This window comes from Mustela erminea, chromosome X (genome assembly GCF_009829155.1).
Source record: "Mustela erminea isolate mMusErm1 chromosome X, mMusErm1.Pri, whole genome shotgun sequence".
NCBI lineage: Eukaryota > Metazoa > Chordata > Mammalia > Carnivora > Mustelidae > Mustela > Mustela erminea.
In genome coordinates this window covers 64,473,940-64,497,969 of record NC_045635.1, presented here as the reverse complement: position 1 = coordinate 64,497,969, position 24,030 = coordinate 64,473,940, and the positions used below count along the sequence as shown (strand labels likewise).

General features: G+C 39.1%; 1 protein-coding gene across 8 annotated transcripts in view; it reads left to right on the top strand.

Annotated features, from left to right (window-relative positions):
- Nucleotides 1–2,031: 2,031 nt before the first annotated feature.
- Nucleotides 2,032–24,030, top strand: part of ATRX (ATRX chromatin remodeler) — a 290,605-nt gene continuing 268,606 nt past the window's right edge. For all 8 annotated transcript variants that reach the window (XM_032331146.1, XM_032331145.1, XM_032331144.1 and 5 more), the window contains exon 1: nucleotides 2,032–2,291. In XM_032331146.1, the coding sequence (XP_032187037.1) occupies nucleotides 2,272–2,291 (20 nt within the window). In that variant the 5' untranslated portion in view covers nucleotides 2,032–2,271. The remainder of the gene's footprint in view (nucleotides 2,292–24,030) is intronic.

Sequence of the window (24,030 nt, the reverse complement as noted above, 5' to 3'; positions counted from 1 at the left end):
TTTAAATATTTAATTGATATTGTCAAAGCACTGTGATTTTGACACAAAATGGAATTTGCAATGATGTTTATTAAACATTATGAGAGTATCTATTTTTTCATCCAACTTGCTCTCTTAAAGGTAATCTACATTGTCTTTCTTCCAAGCAAATTTACTCATTACACATTTATGGTCAAGTACAAGAAAGGCTTCTATGTTGATTTCTGCGGCAATGTGACAAAAAATGTGAATGATGTGTACCACTGAATTTCTTCTAAAATACAGCTGAAGGAAACTCATTGTAAATCAGCTACTGAAAGTGATACAACTATAATATATCAGTAAAACTTTATTAGTCATCTTTTAATAGCAAAGGCATGCTCAGATGATTCATGGATAGAATGAGTTGTATATTTTAGAAATTCTGTGATTATAATTTTGTTATTAAGATATTTCTCTATGGAATTTGTCATGTTACAGCTGCTTAGTGTTAAGAAGTCTTGTCACCAAGAGCTGGTTTAAAAGTTGTGTGCTGTCTTGTAATGGAGTGTATCTCCTTTCAGATTAACTGCATTTACCAAGGAGGAAAATATAGCTTCTTCAAATTGTATGTTTGAGTGATATTCAACATATGGAAGACAAGAAGAAAATCAGTATACCAGATATAGAAGGCTGGTTTCTACAGTTGCCAATAATACTTGAATGTTTGAAAGATGACTTGAAATGTGTATAAACTTCTTCCTTTTTAAAGATTTTATCTATTTATTTGACAGAGAGAGAGAGAGATCACAAGTAGGCAGAGAGGCAGGCAGAGAGAGAGGGGGAAGCAGGCTTCCCGCTGAGCAGAGAGCCTGATGTGGGGCTCAATGCCAGGACCCTGAGCTGAAGGCAGATGCTTAACCTACTGAGCCACCCAGGCGCCCCTAAACTTCTTTCTTTAAATTTTTTTAAAATTTAATTAATCTCTACACCCAACTTTGGGCTCAAACTCATGACCAGAAGATCAAGAACAGCATACTTTTCTGGCTGAGTCACCCAAGCACCCCCAAACTACTCTTGATGAGAAATTTGCCTGTGTCTATCAGATTATCAAAGTGTTCTATTCAAAAAAGTCTTACCATTTGCAACTCCGGTAGAAAGCAGCAACTCTTTCACCTAAATACAAAAGAAGCAAATTACAGATTTGAAGAAAAGCAAATAAAATGAACAAAAACATGTATGTCAGAATAAATTTGGAAATAAAATTAGAAACTATTAGACTTTAGAGAACTAATTTGTGACTTGCAGAGATTACTAGTGAACAGTTAAATTAGAGAGCATGAAAGCTGGAAAGTCTTTTAGAGATCATCCAGCCAAACCTCTGTAATAAGGAGGAAATAGACCTTGATTAGACCTTAACATTACATCTAGTGTGTGTGGGGGGTGTGTATTTCAGGTGGCAGTTTAGAGTTTATTTAGTATTGAAAGACTCACATGAAGATCTCAGGTTAGTTTTATATAATATATATTTTGTAAGCATGCTGGCATGATCAATAGTCTTTATAAAAAATCTAGAAAAGTAAAGAACTTGATCATAACCTGAAATATAGGAAAGACAAGACACAGGATGGTCATATAGATCAGTGTTTAGGAGTGTGGTGTCTGGTCTTAATCGAGACTTTGTGTTTTGGTTTCCTCATCTGGAAAAAGTAGTTAACAAGCGCCTGTCTGCCTCAAAGAGAATAGGGATTACATGAGCTAATCCGGATAGAGGATTAGTATAGTGCCTGGTATATAGTAAACACTCAATAAATGTAAATTGCTGTTATTGTTTTGTCAATATGTCAAGGAAAGGAGGATGGATCAAAAAGCATTTTCAAAATAAAGTCAAAATACGTCACTAGCACTTTCGGGTCACTGGGACTTAACAGGAGCCCCTACGAAAAGGTGGAGGGGATTAAATGACGTAGACCGCCTTAGCAACAGGCCCCCAAAGAAGGTGAATTTCAGTAACCAATAAGAGTCTGAGCTGTAGAGGAGGTAGCCAATCGTTAGCGGAAAGAGGAAGACGGAGGACGCGCCAATTCTTCTGCCTGAGCCTCGGCCCAACAAAATGGCGGCGGCGGCGGCGTCGCTTTGTTTCCGCGGCTCCTGCGGCGGGGGCAGTGGTAGCGGCCTTTGAGCTGTGGGGAGGATCCTGCACCAGCTATAGTGACGACTACGAGTCCATTGCATTTCTGTTGTAACCCCGTGCTGGAGAGCGCAAAGCGGCGCCCTACGGTCGTTGGAGCTACAAGGCGTTGAAGCGAAAACATGACTGCTGAGCCCATGAGGTAAAATACAACCCCATCTCAAGGGTCCTAGCGGTCTAGGCCTATGCGTCTTTTGAGTAGGGTGTTTGGGAAAGCTTTGGCTTGGTGGGTTAGGCCTGAGTATCGCTTAGCGGAAAGACATCGTTTTCTCTTTCGGTGAGAAGGATTTCGGAGTTTCGGCGGTAGGCTCCAACCCGGGGTGGGGGTGGGGGTGGGGGTGAGGGGTGGGGGTGGGGGGGCGCGGCCTGGCGTGTTGGGCGCTTCCTCCAGCCTTCCCTAACCGGTGAAGCTTCGTTGGCCTCGTCTCGTTTATTCTTTGGTGCCTGTGGAATTGAGACTCCTAAATCGGAGGCGGTTTTGGTATCCCGGTCGTTCTTCCTAATCTTTGGGCCTGGAAACTGCGTGGGGGAGGAGAGGAGGTGGGGGGGGGGGTGTTGAGGGGGAGGGGCGGGCGGGCGGCCAGAGGATGTGAGATCCCGGGACGAGTCAGTGGCGTTTGGATAGCAGGAGACAAGAAATATCGCAGCTTTGCGGAATTTTTTTTTTTTCTGCAACCCCTGGGGACAAGCTCTTTTTTGGGAGGTGAACGGGTGAGTCCTTGCTAGGTTTTTACATTCATTCCTTCCCTACTCCATATCTTGAGGGGTATCCTTGGGTTTATTTCTAGGCAAAGGGGTGGTAACACAGGGTATACCCCAGTATACTTTTCGTGAAGTCAAGCTTTGATGGGTGGTAAGGCAGACCTCAGATGTTTCTCCACTTGCTGGCAAATTTCGAGCAAAAGTAATTAGACCCTACTTTTAAAAAATTTATTCCGTGAGGGATGAGGAGCAGGATGGGTCGATGGGATGTAAGATTTATTGCAAGGGAAGCTGTGCCTAGCAGGCTTCCTCAAACCAATCAAGTATGTTTATTAGGTTGAGGTTGTTTTTCTCTTGTGCTTCTGATTTGCTTCTTGGCAGTGTCTAAAAATATGAGTTGTTAATAGGAAGTATATAGTATTTTTACACAGGTGGCTCGCTTGCTTTTCGGGCTCTTTGACATTTGACTTCATCTCTTGTGAATTAAGGAATTTTTCTGCTCTGAAAGGTATCCTTGGCGCCTAGGGGCAAAATAAAGAAAACTAAAGGGAGCATGGATCAGAATTGCATTGGTAGTTGGCAAAATGTGCCTTTGAATAAGTATTATGATAGTAGAAGCTTTTAGAGCACTTTACCAAGCATGTGGAGTTTGGGAATGAGCCTGTGATACCTATTATGCCTATTTTTCTACATTAATAAGCAGTAGATAGAAGATATTTTCCTTCACTTGAGAAAAAAAAAATAAACCTTAGTTCTTAGATTACAGATCCCTAGCTGTGTAAAGATTGTAGTCTCTGTTTCTGAATTTATGTTAATTGGTCCAGCCACAATAAACCTTTATTTATTGGGTATTGGGTATGTAAGAGGTACCCAGTACAACTTGTTGGCTGGTTATTAGGTGCTCATGTTAGTTTACATGAAGGGTGTACCTTATAGGTAAGTATAACCTTTAGATTTTACTGAAAGCCTCACAAAAAGAAGACTTCATTCATTCTATGCCAGGATCAGTTTTTTTGTATTGGTCTTGAAGAGAGCTTATTGTTGACCTTCACCTGTATAATCTTAATTCTTAAAACAACTATAGGGTAGGTACTTAGTGTTCCTCATTTTAGAGCTGAGGAGGAAACTGAAGCATAGGGAGATCAAAGAACTTGACTAAAGCTATACAGCTTGTAATTGGTGGAGCTGGAATTGAACCCCGTTTTTACTCCAGAACTTAAGTTCTTTTTTTTTAAGGTTTTATTTATTTATTTGACAGGCAGATATCACAAGTAGGCAGAGAGAGAGATAGGTGGAAGCAGGCTCCCGCTGAGCAGAGAGCCTGATGTGGGGCTCCATCCCAGGACCCTGAGATCATGACCTGAGCCGAAGGCAGAGGCTTAACCCACTGAGCCACCCAGGTGCCCCCAGAATTTATGTTCTTAACCACAAGGCATTAATGCCCCCTTGAACTGCCATGTCTAATGTGATTATGATCATTTTAATTTAGCCCAAGTATTACAGCGGAAGAAGTTCCTATTAGCTACTATTGATTGTGGTTCTTTGATATAGGTCTTAGAGCTTGTAGCTGTTAAAATATTTTGCCTTTTATGCACAGATGAGATAATGAGAAAAACTGAAACATTTAATTCTAGGAAAGTCTTTTTTTTTAAAGATTTTATTTATTTATTTGACAGAGATCACAAGTAGGCAGAGAGAGAGGAGGAAGCAGGCTCCCCGAGAAGTGGAGAGCCTGATGCGGGTTCGATCCCAGGACTCTGGGATCATGACCTGAGCTGAAGGCAGAGGCTTTAACCCACTGAGCCACCCAGGCGCCCCTAATTCCAGGAAAGTCTTAAGCTACATGAAAAACCCCTTGTAAAGAACCTCATATATAAATGTTAATTTAGAAATATATGATGCTCCCCGATTATTTACTGGGAAAGTGCACCAAGTGGGTGTTCAGAACTGTCTCAGACTGAAGTGTCATTCATCTCAAGTCATAATCATAGTCAGAGGATAATCTGACAGGTAGTGTTTGAGTGAGTTGAACTCACAGTACTGAATCACTCTTGATTCTCTCCTAATGTGAGATAGAAATAATAGAGCAGTTCTATACATTATCATTAATTTTATTTTACACAATAGTGCCAGATTTTTTTGTATCAGAACTTTTGTTGAGCACTTAAATAGGAACAAAGAGTAGTTCTGATTTTTACTAGTGTTCATAAAAAACGATATTTTCTATGATTCTGTGGTGAAAAAATAGCCAAAAGGCAAGAAGGGAGGGAAATAAATTGATGACCTGCCTAAATCATACACTGAAGAATCAGTGGCTCAGTCTTTAAAAGATTTTGTTATCGTTTTTAAGGAGCTTTTGTTATGTATTTTATTTTAAATAAGATTGGCTTGTTTCTTGAAATATTTATTATTATGAAAGATGAGCTTCTGATTGACAGATAAACTATTTTTGTATAAAGGTCAGAGATATTTTTGTCATTCTTTTTATTTTAGATTTTATTTATTTGAGATAGAGCATGAGCAGTGGGGAGGGGCAGAGGGAGAGGGAGAAGTAGGCTCCCCACTAAACTAGGGAGACTGATGCAGGCTCAGTCCCAGGACCCCAAGATCATGTCCTGAGCGGGAAGGCAGACACTTAACCACTTGAGCCACCCAGGCTCCCTGGGACTTGACATTCTAATCTTTATAGCAGCTGACAGCAGTATAACTTGTTATTGGTCTTAAATTTTATTTTTTAATTTATTTGTTTTTTTTTAAAGATTTTATTTATTCATTTGACACAGAGAGATCACAAGTAGGCAGAGAGGCAGGCAGAGAGAGAGAGAGGAGGAAGCAGGCTCCCCGCGGAGCAGAGAACCCGATGCGGGACTCGATCCCAGGACCCTGAGATCATGACCTGAGCCGAAGGCAACGGCTTAACCCACTGAGCCACCCAGGCGCCCTTAATTTATTTGTTTTTAAGAAGCTCTGTGCCCAGTGTAGGGCTTAAACTCATAACCCTGAGATCGAGTCAGGTGCTCCACTGACTGAGACAGTCAGTGCCCCATGGTCTTAAATAACAAAAGGCAGAAGTTGTCTAAATGGAGAGATGCTGGGAAAATGTCTTAGCAGGTATGTTAGGGTGGTAATTCACAATCATTGGCTACTAACCTAATGTTTGAAAAATGTTACCTGTGAAATATTTGCATTCTCACTAAGTGGAAGGTATTAAGCCGGGCTGTGGAGGGGGAGTACATGCAATTTTTATAAAGGGTTTTGAAAGAATTTAAATACCAGTTGTTTGGTTATGTTGCTGATTGGGTGAAAAGAAAGATGTTTGTGACTTTAATTTCGATAATGCCAGTTCTCATTATTGGCAACCCTTGGTATAGTTTGACCATAAGCTTTCAGTTATATATTGTATTTCTAGAGATAAGATACATGTAGTACTTAAAGAAATTTCTATATAGATACAGGTGTGTGAAATAATTTTTCTGTGAGAAATTGTGTGTTTTTATGTGTCTGTTTCATTCTTGGAGTCTGAATAAATTTGTGGATTATTATTATTTTTATTATTAAAGATTTTATTTATTTATTTGACAGACAGAGATCACAAGTAGGCAGAGAGGCAGGCAGAGAGAGAGAGGAGGAAGCAGGCTCCCGTCGAGCAGAGAGCCCAATGTGGGGCTCGATCCCAGGACCTCGGGATCATGACCTGAGCTGCAGGCAGAGGCTTTAACTCACTGAGCCACCCAGGCGCCCCAGATTTGTGCATTATATCAGGCAAATCTTGGGTTTACTTGAAGTCCTTTCCTCCAGAATTTGTTTGCTTGAACATTGGCAAAAGCTGTTCAAATGGTTTTTAAGCCATAGGAAAATGATGTTTAGATCTTCTCTTAGGAACGTTGACTACAGTAGGACAGTAAAAGGAGCATCTAAGCGGGATTCCTCTGTACGTGTATGCTAATGTTTGTCTTATGATTGTCTTAATAGCAGACATGCAAGATATTTATCCTCCGTTTCTCTACCTGTAAAATGGGAGCAGGTTTAATAGATAACTGATAAAGCCTGCAGTTCTGGAGGAAGTAACATGATTATAACAGTGGTTCTTTTAAAAAAAAATTTATTTATTTGACAGTCAGAGATCACAAGTAGGCAGAGAACCAGACAGACAGAGAGGAGGAAGCAGGCTCCCTGCTGAGCAGAGAGCCCAACGCGGGGGCTCTATCCCAGGACCGCGGGATCATGACCTGAGCTGAAGGCAGAGGCCTTAACCCACTGAGCTACCCAAGCGCCCCTATAACAGTGGTTCTTAAAAGGAAATAAACTGGGGCGCCTGGGTGGCTCAGTGGGTTAAGCCTCTACCTTCGGCTCAGGTCATGATCCCAGGGGCCTGGGATCGAGTCCTGCATAGGGCTCTCTGCTCAGCAGGGAGCCTGCTTCTCCTCATCTCTCTCTCTGTCTGTCTCTCTGCCTATTTGTGATCTCTCTCTCTGTCAAATAAATAAATAAAATCTTTAAAAAAAAAAAGGAAATAAACTAAAGCTCTTTGTGGCCTTTGCTAGTTCTTAACTGTTTTAAGAGTGTAAAGAGCTCCTGAGATTAAAAGTTTGAGAACTGCTGGTGTAGAGGAATGAATACTGAACTCTGAGCCAAACCTGGGTTTTCTAGGTACAGCTCTGTTGCTTACCTCATTATAGGACCTTTGACAAATTCATCCTTTCCAGGCTTCTGCTTTGTCATTTGTGAAATGAACTTGTACTTGATGTTCTATAAGGTTATTAAGAAAAAATGGGGGTGCCTTTCTGGCTCAGTTGGTAGAGCATATGACACTTGATCTTAGGGTTGTGAATTTGAGCCCTATATTGGGTGTAGAGTTTTAAATAAAGATAAAAAAAATAGTCCTGCTTTTGTGAATGTTGACCATTTTTTAAATTTTACTTTGAGGAGTAGGAAGAAGGGTAGTGATAAAGGGAAGTTTCTTTAGCCATGTATGCATATCTTTTTTTTAAAACGTACATGGTTTGGATACAGGTGTTTTGTTGATGGTATCCTCTGTCATCAATGTACATGTATTTGTGCAAATATTGGAAAGGAAACCCTTTTTGTTGAGAAGTTTGTTAATATTATTGTGGCTCAGGATGTTTTCTATTTTGAAAGATTATTAATCCAGGATATTGTATTTCTCCCCTTTTTATTTGAAGATTTATTTATTTATTTTAGAGAGCAAGAGAGTGCAGGGGGGAGGGGCAGAGGGAGAGGGAGAGTGAGTTTCAAGCAGACTCCGTGCTGAGCACAGAACCCAGTGTAGGGCTCCATCTCACCATCCTGAGATTACAATCTGAGCTGAAACCAAGAGTCAAATGCTCAACCTACTGCACCACTCAGGTGCCCCTTTTTCTGTCTGCCCTTTTATAATTAGAGATGATACGTCTGAAAAGACTTTTTTATTCTGGCCAGTTGTGCTTTTTGCCCTGGGAAAAGGTTCTGTGAATTGTGTGCTATAGTCACTATTTTCAGATCCTGTTTCTTGAGACTTTGTCTTTCAGTTTTGGCTTGAAGTAGCCATTCTTGGTAACTGTAGTCCACCTTTCTCGTTGACTGTTCTATACAATATTTGTTTAAGAAATTTTTGGTATAGCATTGGTTTTCATGTGTTTATATCCTATACTTCATATTTTGGGAGACTGCTTTATTAGTTGATCAAATGCTTGAGTATCAACTAGGGGCCAGGCACTGGGCTATGGCATGCAAAGTTTAATAAAACAAAATTCTCATCTCCTTAAGGCATTCTTAACCTAGTGAGGGAGATAATAAGTAAATAAGCAAGTATAAAACCAGGCTAAAATAGAGGTATATTGGTTTTATTGGGTACCAGAAATGAAGGAAAGCCTAATTTCAGGGATGTCTAGGAAACTTTCACAGAGGAGATGGTATCTGTATTGCATCTGAAGATATGAATATGGAGATATTTCTGATGGGGTCCAGGGAAGACTTTATAGAGAAAGCATTTGAATCTGGCCCTTGGAGGGATGGGTACAGTTTTGACAAAGAAAACTGGGGGAGAGTCCAGATGTGAGATACAGCAAGCAAAGGATTGTTATATATATTAGTGTTTTCTCTTTGGAAGCAGGTCAGCTGAGAATTTTTAACTCAGTTCCTGGACAAATATCATATAGCTGTTGTGCAATTAGTATGTTTTTCCCCAGCTTTATTGATATATAGTTGAGATATAACATTGTTTAAGTTTAAGTTGTACAGCGTGTTGATTTAATATATGTATATATTTTGAAATGTTTACTACGATAATGTTAGTTAACACATCCCTCACCTCACATAACCATTTTTTTGTTTTTATGGTGAGAACATTTTAAAATCTACTCTCTAGCAACTTTCAAGTATGTAGTATAGTTAACTATAGTAACCATGCTATGCATTAGATGTCCAGAACTTACTCATCTTCTAAGTGCAGTTTGTATGTTAACTTTTGCAGCTTGATGATCTTGAAAAAGCCACCTGTGCCCTTTGTAAATGAGCCTGAACTGTCAAAAGTTTTCCACTTTTCTTAAAGATTGTGTAGAATTTAATGCACAGATTTTTTTTTTTATAAACATATGTTTTTATCCCCAGGGGTACAGGTCTGTGAATCACCAGGTTTACACACTTCACAGCACTCACCAAAGCACATAACCCTCCCCAGTGTCCATAATCCCACCCCCTTCTCCCAAACCCCCTCCCCCCAGCAACCCTCAGTTTGTTTTGTGAGATTAAGAGTCACTTATGGTTTGTCTCCCTCCCAATCCCATCTTGTTTCATTTATTCTTCTCCTACCCACTTAAGCCCCCATGTTGCATCACCACTTTATCGACTGTTGAAAATCTGTCCTTAGTTGTTTTTATTTTGGCCATTTGACATGGTCCGTTAACTTTTGGATAATCACTGATTTATAAAGTCTAAAATTAAAGCAATTTCTTTTCATATAATACTAGATTTGTTATTTTGCTTATTTGAATTATATTAGTTATTTTTTGGTTTGCATGATAGCATTCCAAACCTAGTTCTGCAATAATGCTTGTTTTGAATATGCGTATTTGTCCCAACAAGATTGATACATCAGGGAACAATTTGAGCAGAAGACAAAATTTGCATTTTCATATGCAAAGGTTAGGGATCAGCAAATTATAATCACCAACCAGTGGCCTGTTTTTATAAATAAAGTTCTGTTGGAACACACCCAAGCCCTTTTGTGTATATTGTTTGTGGCTGCTTTTGTACCACGATATTGGAGTTGAATAGTTGTAACAAAGACCCACAAAGCCTAAAATACTTACTGTCTGATCCTTTATAGCAAGTTTCCCCTGGGTGAATGCAGGAAACTACACCCAGCTGTACTGAGCTGCATTAAATACATGCATATACATGTACACACCTCATACCTCAAACATCTGTTGGCTAGCTCAGTACACCCCTTGTGTTTTAAGCCACTCCCATCCACATCTTTTGTTATAGTTTTCCATCGGATTTCAGATAACCCTCCTCCCATCATTTCACAGTAATTCATGAGCTGCAGCCCTTCTGATGTACTTCCACAAGCAAACTTCAGGTCTTTTTCAAGGTAAAGTGCTGTATGTATTGTTGTGTTTTTGTATTTCTTAATCACCTCATGTGTAAACTATGCAAAATTGTGCTATCATTTTTATTAGGTTTCTATCTTTTAAAAAAATGTGTTATGATTAAGTTTTTTGAGTGTTGTGCTTCTAACCCCATTTTCCCTATGAATCTTGTGGTGTTCATTGCGTAATTTTGCATAACCTGGTGAGTTTTAGGAACTCCATTGATTTCAGAACTCACTGTAATTGTCATCCTGCAAAAAGTACCAATTCATACACCGAATATTTCTTGGACTATATGAAGATTAAATTAGTTAAAGGACAACAAAGCACTTAGGTTAGTGTCTGGGACATGCTAATTACTCAGATATTCAAATTTCTATTGCCATGTGCCAGTAACTGTTCAAAGTACTGCTTAGGTGAACAGGACAAATTAAAGCCTTGTCCCCATGGAGTTTACATTATAAAAAAATCTGTATTAATATACATTTTGTCTAGTAACTTAGTCCTCCCATAAAAGACATTTGATGTTTTTATAAATAACATTTAAAAAATACCCAGAGATCAAAGACATTTACTTAGAACAACTTTCTAGTTAGTGTCTCATTGATCTCATGCAATATTTTATTGAATGATTTTTTAAAAAATGTTTTTAATAACTGTACCCTCGGGAGATGAATCTGATCTACCTTCAAGGAGGTAAAGAATAGTCATCTCCTTTTTACTATATGTCAAAATAAAAAGTTAAAAAATACAAATTCAGACTTCATTTGCAAAAATAGTATGCAGATTCTCATAGGCCTTCACCCAGAATAATACATTCAGTATATGAAATAATACATTTCTTTCAAAGGATGACTATCATGCATCCAACACCGCTTACTGAATATCTGTTTAGACACGGAAGAGAGAATATTGGAGGGTACTAAATGACTTCAGGGTTGTTTTTTTTAAAATGCTCAACAAATCGCCACTCTTCTTCTAAGGAATCTCTGAGCAGATACTATCTTCATTTTAGTAAGCATTTATTATTCCTCTGTACAGGGCAATTTGTTATTTCCCACATGGGAAAAAAGATGATCCCAGACCAGTTTCCTCCTTTGAGGAGCTTACACTCCAGTAGAGAGTACTCTGAGTTTTAAAGAAGGAACTATAAGCAGAATGTGTTGCTTATTATGAGAGAAGTTAAAGAAAATTCAGTAGAAGAGGAGGAAGGGAAACTTTTTTGAGCTGAGTTGTGGTATGATTAGAAAGTCATGTGTGAATTATCTTGCAGAGAGCTTTGAATGCTATGCTTAGGAATGGGGAGCCTTTGAATATTTTGAGCATGGGGTTATATATGAGTTTACTCTATGCCAGTCATTGGAAATACTGAGGAGATAGAACAGTCCTTTAGAAAAGGAATATATTAGGGAGAATATAGACATATATGTTCAACTCCCATTCCCCCTAAAAGTATAGTAGCAGATGCTAAGTACCAGCTGAGTGCTACTGACATATATGGTATAAGAACACAGTAGTTGAGTATTTGAATCTGGTAGAATGAACATGGGTAAAAGATGGAATTTCAAGGCAGGAAAGGATGACTTCTGGATACTTCTTCCTCCTTTGTTCCCATTTCAGTAGATACTAAAAAGTTTAAATGACTTGTGTTCCTGAATACTGCCATCCACTTATTAGTGTTTTCCATGATTTGTCTCTGACATCTGAATTCTAAACAATAACCTGATTATTCTGTATGGGAGCTAGGGTTAGCTGCCTAACTTGAAGGATGAATTGTGGAAACAGGTGCTGTTTTCTGTTTCTAAAATCTAAATGTCTTAAAATTGTATTTTTTTTCTGCAGAGGAATAGAACCACAGTTCTCACCTAAAGACCCTTTTCTTATAACTCCTTAAAACAGAAATAAAACTTCTTGCTTTGCTTCTTGCTCTTGCCACATTCTTTGCCTCTTGTCTCCATTTGAAGACTGTCTGGGTGGGGTGTGGTATATCATTGGAATGAACTGTATTTATGAAATAATGAAACATTTCTTTTTTTTTCTCAAAGATTTTTATTTATTTATTTGACAGACAGATCACAAGTAGACAGAGAGGCAGGCAGAGAGAGAGAGGAGGAAGTAGGCTCCCCACTGAGCAGAGAGCCCCATGCGGGGCTCGATCCCAGGCCCCTGGGATCATGACCTGAGCCGAAGGCAGAGGCTTTAACCCACTGAGCCACCCAGGTGCTCCTAATGAAACATTTCTTGAAGCTTTTAGTAATTAGGCCCACATGAACATGGTGACCTTTATTGCAATTTAACTTTTATTGAGAGTATTACACAGAGACTGCTATTTAGACATAATATGGCAGAATGCTGACCTTATTCAAATATTGCTGCTTTATTACAAATTTGTAATTTCTTACTTTCATTAGAGCATGTATACTTTTATGTTTAAAAGATAGGGTGCCTGAGAGGCTCAGTTAGTTAAGCGTCTGTCTTCGGCTCGGGTCATGATCCTAGGGTCCTGGGATTGAGTCCCATGTTGGGCTTCCTGCTCAGCATGGAGTCTGCTTGTCCCTTTCCCTGTGCCCCTCCCCCTGCTCATGCTCTCTTTTTCTCTCAAATAAAGAAATAAAACCTTCTTTCAAAAAAGATTTTATTTATTTATTTGACAGACAAAGATCACAAGTAGGCAGAGAAGCAGGCAAAGAGGGGAGGAAGCAGTCTCCCTGATGAACAGAGAGCCCAATGAGGGGCTTGATCCCAGGACCCTGGGATCGTGACCTGAGCCAAAGGCAGAGACTTTAACCCACTGAGCCACCCAGGCACCCCAAGAAATACATCTTTTAAAAAAATAGATTGTAGTGTTTTTAGTCCTCCATTGTGTCTCCTTGTTTTTCAATTTTTTATTTAAATTCTAGTTAACATACAGTACAATATCTGTTTCGGGAAGTCTTAATTTTTCTTTTTAAAGATTTTATTTCTTTGACAGACACAGCGGGAGAGGGAACATAAGCAGAGGGAGTGGGAGAGGGAGAAGCAGGCTTCCTGCTGAGCAGGGAGCCTGATGTGGGGCTTGAGCCCAGGAACATGAGATCATGACCTGAGCAGAAGGCAGATGCTTAACCACTGAGCCACGCAGGCACCCCAGGAAGTCTTCATTTTTAAAAACAATATTTATTTGAGAGAAGAAGAGAGAGAGAGAGAGAGCGCATGAGTAGGGGGAGGACAGAGGGGGAGGTAGAAGCTGACTCCCTGCTGAGCAGGTGTCCCGATGTGGGGGTTTGATCCCAGGACCCTGGGATTATGACCTGAGCCGAAGTCAGACCTTTAACTGAATGAGCCACCTGGGTGCCCCCGTCATGGTTTCTTAAATGTTCTGGAAGGTTGACATCTTTTTTTAAAATTTTTTTTATTTTTATTTTTTTAAAGATTTTATTTATTTATTTGAAATAGAGAGAGAGAGATCCCAAGTAGGCAGAGAGGCAGGCAGAGAGAGGGAGAAGCGGACTCCCTGCTGAGCAGAGAGCCCGATGCGGGCCTCGATCCCAGGACCCTGAGATCATGACCTGAGCCGAAGGCAGAGGCTTAACCCACTGAGACACCCAGGCGCCCGGTTGACATCTTTTTAAAAGATTTTATTAATTTATTTGACAGTGAACACAAGCAGGGGGAGTACCAGTGGTTTCCATGGTGTTCAACTGTTAATGAGGATCCATTGTACTTGTCACTTCTCATTGATTTTGAGATTTTCTTTGGCTTTTACAGGTTAATTATATTTTGTCTCACTATGGATTTCTGTTTATCCTTCTTGGCATTCATTGACCTTGATAATGTAGATTCATATATTTCATGAATTTGGGCTGCTTTGACTATTAAGTATTCTTTCTCCTTTTTCTTCTCTTCTGTGACTGTCTTATGTATGTCTCTTATGCATGTTTTTTTTTATTTTAAAAGATTTTATTAATTTATTTGACAGAGAGAGATCACAAGTAGACAGAGAGGCAGGTAGAGAGAGAGAGGAGGAAGCAGGCTCCCTGCCGAGCAGAGAGCCTGATGCGGGACTCGATCCTAGCACCCTGAGATCATGACCCGAGCCGAAGGCAGCGGCTTAACCCACTGAACCACCCAGGCGCCCCTCTTATGCATGTTTTATGCTTGATGGTATCTCACAAGTTTCTGATGCTCTGGTCATTTTTCCTCTTTCTGCTTCTCATACTGGATAATCTCAATTGGTGCTATCTTTAAATTCACTTATTCTTTCTTATCCTTGGTCAGATCTTCTGTTGTACCTCTGTAGTAAATTTTTCTTGTCTGCTATTGTATTTTTCAACTCTAAAATTTTATTTGGTTCCATTTTTTAAAAGATTTATTTATTTATTAGAGAGAGAGAGCACGATAGCGCGCGCACACACACGTGAGATGGGAGAAGGTCAGAGGGAGAAGCAGACTCTCCATGGACCTGGGAGTCCGATGTAGGACATGATCCCCGAACTGTGGGATTATGACCTCAGCCGAAGGCAGTTGCTTAATCAACTGAGCCACCCAGGTGCCCTATTTGGTTCCTTTTTATGTTTCTTTGTTTTTGGTAAGACACGCTGGTTTCTTTAGCTTTTTGATTATATTTAAAACAGTTTATTTAAAGTCCTTGTCTATTAATTCCAACATCTGGGCCTCTTAGGGGCAGTTCTGTTAATTTCTTCTTTTTTCCCTGGGAATGGGCCATACTTTTCTTATTACTTTGCATGCTTCTGTTTTTGTTGAAAACGGGTACTTTGAATATTGTAATATGGCAATTCTGGAAAACATTTTTCCCCCTCCCCAGGGTATGTTGTTGCTTCTTGTGGGGTTTGCTTAGTGAACTTTTTAAAAAATATATTTTATTTATTTGAGAGAGAGAAAGCAAGAGGGCACAAGCAGCAGGGAGGGGATGTGGGAGAGGGAGAAGCAGGCTCCCAGCTGAGCAGCGAGCCCCATGTGGGGTTCAACCCCAGTTCCGGGATCATGACCTGAGCCAAAGGCAGAGACTTTAACCCACTGAGCCACCCAGGCACCCCAAGAAATACATCTTTTAAAAAAATAGATTGTAGTGTTTTTAGTCCTCCATTGTGTCTCCTTGTTTTTCAATTTTTTATTTAAATTCTAGTTAACATACAGTACAATATCTGTTTCGGGAAGTCTTAATTTTTCTTTTTAAAGATTTTATTTCTTTGACAGACACAGCGGGAGAGGGAACATAAGCAGAGGGAGTGGGAGAGGGAGAAGCAGACATTTAACTCACTGAGCCGCCCAGGTGCCCCTGCTTAGTGAACTTTCTAACCTGTTTTCACAAAGGCTGTATTTGTCATGTGTGGGTACTGCAGTGTTTGTTCTGGTAGCTTATTGGTCAGTTAGTGGTTTGACAGAAAAAAAAAAGTTCAAAAACAAACAATAACCTAAACCAAGCCAAAACAACTTTTTCTCTTCACAGTTGGCTCAGTGTTGGGGTACTTCTCAGTGCTTAGCCAGTTATTTAAAATTCTTTTGTAACTCTCACTTCCTGATGGGGTGGAAGCTAAAAGTCAGATAAAGGTGAAAATTTATGGTCTTTTGTCTTTACTGAGCATGTGTCCAGCCTTGAGCATAGGAATGGCCTTCCAAATTCCTTGGTATGTGCTGGAGCTTTTTGGAGCTCTTATTGTCTCCTGTATTTCTGACTCCTTTCTTCCCATCCTTTTATGTCTGTCAAGTGCCTGGCCCACGTATTCTCCCTTGCTCTGGTGGCTGTGGATAGTATATTCGCCTTTAAATTCTTTGGACAAATCAGTTTGTTTTAGGAATTTGTTCCTCCTGAGAATGTTCTGGTTGGTGAAAGAAAGAAAACCCACATCCCAGTCTGTCAGATAACAACCAAACAGGTCAAAACATACAGCCACAATTCTTTAAGAATAGGATCCACGTCACTACCTTTGGCATCTGCAAGTTCCCTAGGAATGTGGGCCACCATCTTCATGGCTTCCATCAAGCTGGGAATGGGACATGGTAGGTGCATAAAGTTGAAACACCACAATGCTCTCATACTGATGTTCAGTAGCTTTTTCTTTTTTTTGTTTTGTTTTGTTAACTGGCCTTTAGTTTATTTAAAAGAGTTGGGAAATATAAGATATTTTGTCAGGCGAAATATAGTAGTGATTATTGGAATGTTTATTGATTTAATTTGGTAAAAATAGTTTTTAACTATTTTATTTTTTTAAAGGTAACCTCCTTAATCTAATAAAGAGTATTTATTAAAAGTTTAGAGATAATAGCAGACTTTTTTTTTTAATTTCTTTTCAGCGTAACAGAATTCATTGTTTATGCACCATACCCAGTGCTCCATGCAATACGTGCCCTCCATAATACCCACCACCTGACTTCCCCAACCGCCACCCCCCTTCAAAACCCGCAGGTTGTTTTTAAGAGTCCATAGTCTCTCATGGTTCATCTCCCCTTCCAATTTCTCTCAACTCCCTTCTCCTCTCCATCTCCCTATGTCCTCCATGTTATTTGTTATGCTCCACAAATAAGTGAAACCATATGATAATTGACTCTCTCTGCTTGATTTATTTCACTCAGCATAATCTCTTCCAGTCCCATCCATGTTGCTACAGAAGTTGGGTATTTATCCTTTCTGATGGAGGCATAATACTCCGTAGTGTATATGGACCACATCTTCCTTATCCATTCGTCCACTGAAGGGCCTCTTGGTTCTTTCCACAGTTTGGCAACCGTGGCCATTGCTGCTATAAACATTGGGGTACAGATGGCCCTTCTTTTCACTACATCTGTATCTTTGGGGTAAATACCCAGTAGTGCAATTGCAGGGTCATAGGGAAGGTCTCTCTTAATTTCTTAAGGAATCTCCACACTGTTTTCCAAAGTGGCTGCACCAACTTGCGTTCCCACCAACAGTGTAAGAGGGTTCCCCTTTCTCCACATCCTCTCCAACACACGTTGTTTCCTGTCTTACTAATTTTGGCCATTCTAACTGGTATAAGGTAAAATGACTTTTGGGACTTCATCAAGATCGAAAGCTTCTTGCACAGCAAAGGAAACAGTCAGTAGCTTTTTCTACTAACTGTTCCCTGTTGGTTGTAGGTTTTTGATTGGATTCTAGATTTCCAAAAATGTTGATTTGGAATTTTTTTTTACTAGTGTAACTATTGCCTTAGTGGAGGGACAGAGTTACTTGCTGTCACCATTGTATATGATATCATTCCTGGTGTGTTTGTTGTAATCCCTATGGCAGTGCCACATATTCTTAATAACTGTAGCTTTTTATGAACCCTGCTAGGGCATGAATGCCTACATTGTTGTTCTTTGTACTATCTTGGCAATTCTTTTTTTTTTTTTTCAAACATTTTTTTTTTAAAGATTTTATTTATTTATTTGACAGAGAGAGATCACAAGTAGGCAGAGAGGCAGGCAGAGAGAGAGAGAGGAGGAAGCAGGCTCCCTGCTGAGCAGAGAGCCCGATGTGGGACTCGATCCCAGGACCCTGAGATCATGACCTGAGCCGAAGGCAGCGGCTTAACCCACTGAGCCACCCAGGCGCCCTATCTTGGCAATTCTTGAGTCTGTCCTATTCCATATTATATACATTTTTATGTTTCTAAATTCTTTGATTAGTGTTTTATTCTATTTTCATAAACATTTTTGAGGCCTAATGTGAGCCAGGGATTGTTTTAGGTCAGGGATTTTCAGTCTTGGCATTATAGACATTTGGTCCAGGTAATTCTTTGCTGTGGGAAGCTGTTCTGTGTATGCATTGTATTGCCAGCCTCTGCCCAGTAGATACTAGTAAACCCCTCCACTAGTTTTGATAACTGGAAATGTTTAAAGACATTGTCGGATGGTTCCTGTGGGTGGTGAGGGTGTAGGAGGGGCAGAGTCCTTCTGTTTGGTAACCACAATTCTGGATAATAGGGATTCACAGGTAATTAATACTGAGCTAAGTGGAGGAATAAACAACTGAAATACACTGATGTGGTTAAGTATAGTTACAAAGATATGAACCAAGAAATGTGGAAGAATAGCAAAAAATTTCCTTGGAGAGTTAATGGTAATATTTTCTAAAGAGAGAGATGGCAGTTTTGAGTTGGGACTTAAGGCAGGGTAGCAGTGTTGACAAGGGGGGAGATGGTCTAGGTGGTGCAAAGGTCATGTTTAGGGACTTGATAGAAGGGCCCTTTTGTGCCTTTAGGACAGTGAGACATTGTGATTGGGGAGGATATGGGAGGTAGAGGTGAAAAAAGGGAAGTTATTTGATCAGATTTGAAAAGGCTTTTTTGAAGATTTAAAAGGGCTTTCTATGCTACATTAATATCTTCATTTTATGCCTTTTTATATCATAGAAAATCAAATAATGTCTTTGGAGTAATAACTTATTTTAATGAACAGTGATAAAGTAAAATGTTTAAAATTATATGGTAAATATTATACTCAAGAAAATAGCTCTAGCCTATAAAGTATGAAAAGAGGGAAGGGTGGAGATTTCTATAAAACTAAAACTAGATGTCACATACTATTTTTAAACCATGCCATCCTTTGCATAGACTGTTTTCATACTGTATTTGTCAAATTCTTAAATGTTATCACGGATGATGATTCTTGGTATTTAAATAGAGGAGTGGGTTTGGAACATGTACAAAGTTAAATGTTTTTTCAAGCAAATTATCAGGGTGATATATTTTAAAATGTTGTCTGCTTTCTCAGATTAGACAGAGTCGTCTTAACTGAAACTGGTCTCCTATAATATGTCTGTGTTCTTAGAAAAGGAAGATACTTGAAGAGTTAAAATGGTACAAAATTTTTTGTAACTTTTGATATTATTTCAAATTTACAGAAGTTTTATGAGTACAAAGAACTCCTATCTACCCTTTCTCTAGAGTCACCATAGTTAACATTTTGTTTCAACTACATTATCATTTGTATATTCTCTGATTAGATTTTTTTTCCGGAGGTTTTTGAGGGTAAGTTGTGTAACATCATATCCCTTTACCCCTAAATGCTTTCAAAGAACAAGAGTATTGTTTTACACAATTACTGGGTAATTATCATATCATAAAATTTTAAATATGTATAATACCCTTATCTAGTCTGAAATCCATATTCAAAGTTGCAAGTTGCCCTAATAATATTCTTTCCGTTAGAAGTTTTATCTCTCATTGTTTTCTTGACCTTGACAGGTTTTATTATTTTTTTATTTAGATTCCAGTTAGTTAACACAATGTAATACTAGTTTCAGGTGCACAGTATATAGTGATTCAACAGTTCTATACAACACCCAGTGCTTGTCGCAACAAGTATACTCTTTAATCCCTATCAACTATTTTATTTTATTTTTAAAAAAATTTACTTACTTTAGAGAGAGAGAGTGCGTGCATGAGTAGGAGCAGGAGAGAGAGAGAGTCTCAAGCACACTGTGCCTAGCACAGAGCCTGCCTGACATGGGGCTTGATCTCATGACCTTCAGATCATGACCCATGCTGAAACCAGGAGTTGGAAAAAAAAAAAAGAAAGAAAATGAAACCAAGAATTGGATGCTGAGCCTACTGCACCACCTAGGTGCCCCTCCCTATCAACTCCTTAACCCCTAGCTCCACACACCTCTCCTCTGTTAGACATCAGTTTGTTCTCTGTAGTTGAGCTTGTTTCTTGGTTTGCCTCTCTCTTTTCCCACCAATGCTAGTTTGTTTTGTTTCTTAAATTCCACATGTGAGTGAAATCATACAGTATTTCTCTTCTAAACCTTGACTTTTTTTTTTGAGGGAGAGAGAGAATCTCAAGCAGGCTCCATGCCCAGCGAGGAACCCAGCATGGGGCTTGATCTCACAACCCTGAGATATGACCTGAGCCGAAATCAAGAGTCAGACACTTAACCGAATGAACCACCCAGGAACCCCTGACCTTGACATTTTTGAAGAGTACAGTCTAGTTCTTTTTATAGAATACCCCTCAATTTGGGTTTGTATGATGTTTCCTTATGATTAGATTAAGTTATGGATTTTGGTTCTTTTTAAGTGCCTCTTAGCAGAAGACACATGATGTGAATTGGTCCTGTTACTGGTGATGATTTTTATTTATTTATTTGAGAGAGAGAGAGAGAATGAGAGGGAAGAGGTCAGAGGGAGAAGCAGACTCCCTGCCAAGCAGGGACCCTGTTGTGGAACTCTATCCTAGGACTCCAGGTTCATGACCTGACCTAAGGCAGTTGCTTAACCAACTGAGCCACCCAAGTGCCCTAAAGCTGTGTTTGAGGAATAATATTTTTTAAAGTTATAATAATGTGGAGAAATAATGGTGTAAGACAGTGACAGTTCTCAAATTTGAAAACAAATTGCTATAATGAAACAAATGAGAGTGAGAAGTAATAAAATATAATTGAGAATAAAAAATCACCATATGGACAGGTCTGTGGAAATTGTGTTAAAGCCTGTCAGTCCCAGATTTGTTCTATGTTGTAATCCATTGAGGAATAGTTTGCAGAAAAATAATTCATGTGTGACAATTTGCTGTTTTCCCCATTTTTGTCCTTTGGTTCTCCACCTCTCTCTTTGGGGTAAAAAATTATGGATTGTGTTGGAAGTTTGTAGGGGAAAGGAAAGGAGCCCAAAACTCTGAGCCTTTAATGCATTTTTACATTTACCATAAAACCTTTAAAAATAGACACATTAAATATGGAAGAACTCTTTGAATCATGTTACTTTAAAAGTAAGATTTCTGAATAAAGGGGCGCCTGGGTGGCTCAGTGGTTTAAGCCGCTGCCTTCGGCTCAGGTCATGATCTCAGGGTCCTGGGATCGGGTCCCGCATCGGGCTCTCTGCTCGGCAGAGAGCCTGCTTCCCTCTCTCTCTCTCTGCCTGCCTCTCCATCTACTTGTGATTTCTCTCTGTCAAATAAATAAATAAAATCTTTAAAAAAAAAAAAAAAAGATTTCTGAATAAAATCACTGTTGACATTTTGGGATAGGTAATTTTTTGTTGTAAGGGGATTCTTGTGTGTATCATAAGATATATAGCAGTATCCTTTGTCCTTTATCCATTAGAAGTCAGTGATAATGCTACCCACAGTTGTGACAACCAAAACTGTTTCCATACATTGTCTTATGTACCAAGGGGGCAAATTTGCCCCCATTTAGAACTGCTGCCCTACAGCCAGTGGTTTGTCTCATCTCCCCCACAAAGGTCCTTGTACGTGTGCATATATAATGTTCACATAGTTATAAATAGTTGTGATTAAATTTGGGAATCGGATTTTTCACTTAAAGTGTTTTTTATAGTTTTTTTTCTTTTTATTATAGTATACAGAATAGAATTTACCATTTAATCATTTTTAAATTTACAGTTCATAAAATTTACCATTTAACCACTTTTGAGTATACAGTTTGGTGGCATTAAGTAAATTAACTGTGTTGTATAACTCTTACTGCAGTCAATTTGCAGAACTTTCTGATCATCCCAAAGAAAAACTTTTTACCCATTAAATGGTAATTCCCTATTCCTTCCTCCTCCAGTTCCTGGTAATTTTGAGGGAGAGAGCATACATGCATGTGTGAGCACATGCATGCATGAGGGGGTATTGGCAGAGGGGAAGGGAGAGAGACAAGCAGACTGAGTGCTGACCCTGTTTTTGGGCTTGATCTCATGATGCTAAGGTCATGATCTGAAACAAAATCAAGAGTTGGATGTTCAACTGACTGAGATACCTAGGTGCCCCTCTCTCATAGTCATTTTTAATCCATTTAGTTGTACCATAATTGACACAACCCTTCTTACTGATTAAAATTCTAATTTTTATAATGTGACAACTTTACATTTAAAATGCTTTCTAAAAGATCACCTTAGATTAAGAGAAGGATTAGTGAATTATTAATGTTTATGATTCTTTGATCATTTACCAGTTGCTTTCTGAAGGGTTTGCATTTATTTACACTGTATCAGAATATGAGAACTCATTTACTGTACCTTGGACAGTGGACGTTATTGCTATTTAAGTTATAGGGTATAAAGTAGTACCTTGGTATAAAGAGGTTAAAAGTAGTTTAACATGTTTTACTGACTGCATCTTTTATAGATATTTCTATTCTCTGCCCATATTCCTTTGATGACAAGATTTTTAAAATAAGTTTAATAGAATATGGATTTCTTTTTTGAGAGAGAGTGTGAGTGGGGAGGGGCGGAATGGAGAGGGAGAGAGAGAATTGCAAGTAGGCTCCATGCCCAGGGCGGAGCCTGATGGGTTCAGTCTTGCAACCTGAGATCATGACCTGAGCTGAAATCAAGAGTTGGATACTTAAATGACTGAGCCACCCAGGTACCTGCAGATGTCAGTCTTTTGTATTTGCTGGAAGTATTTTTCCTAGTTTTCCTTGATTTGAATTGTTATGGTCTTGGGGCACCTAGGTGGCTCAGTTGGTTGGGTGTCTGCCTTTGGCTCAGGTAATGGTCCTGCATTCCTGGGATTGAGGCCCGTGTCAGGCTCCCTAGGGGGGAGCCTGCTTCTCCCTCTCCTCCCCGCTAGTGCTCTCTCTGCTGTCTCTGTCTTTCTCAAATAAATAAATTTTTAAAAAAATATTTTATTTGTTTATTTGACAGCTAGAGAGAGAGAGCACAAGTAAGCAGAGTGGCAGGGAGAGGGGCAGAGAGAGAAGCAGGCTCTCTGCTGAGAGCCTGATGCGGGGCTCGATCCCAGGACCCCAGAATCATGACCCGAGCCGAAGGCAGCCTCTTAACCAACTGAGCCACCCAGGCGCCCCTAAATAAAAATTTTTAAAAAATAAATTTTTATGGTCTTGAAACTTAAGTATAACTTTCTTGGATTAAGTTTTCCAACATAAAAGAAAGATTGATGTGGGAAAAGATAGATAATAGCATTCAGTGACAATCAGAAGTAATTTATATGTCACTGTAAATGTTCTTAAATAGTCATAGTTGTAATCTAAGAATATGTTGTTTATACTATTTAGCTTAATCTTTAATATTTGAGATTTTTCTCACTCTATTTCTGGTGTTATATTTGAATTTGCTATTCCTTCCTCTAAAACATAGCTCTGAAAAAATTTTTAAAGATTTCATTTTGTAGAGAGAGTGAGAGCAGGTGTAGGGGCAGAGGGAGAGGAAGAGAGAGAATGTCAAGCAAACTCCTTTCTGACTGTAGAGCTCAATGTGGGGTTCCATCCCTCTATCCTGAGATCATGACCTGAGCCAAAACCGAGTCAAGTCAGTTACCTGACTGAGCCACCCAGGTGCCCCTGAATATTTTTATGTAACATTTCAGAAGTGATTTGTCAAGATTTTGAGTGATATGGTAATGGTATGTATAGTATTTTGCCTTCTAAAAAATCGCTGAGACTATCTCTATAGGTAAATAAGGGGTAGGAATTAAAATAAATGTATCTCAGCTTTTCAAGAAAATTGGTGAAGAACAAATTTTTCTGCATGTAGATACTATTCATATTTAATGATACCCGTCTAAGGAAGTATGGGTATAGTTCATATTTCCTTAGTTTGGGGTAGTATGGGCTAGGCATGATCAATTTTAAAAGTGAGCAATTCAGAACATTTCCTTTTATTCATATTTTATTAAAGT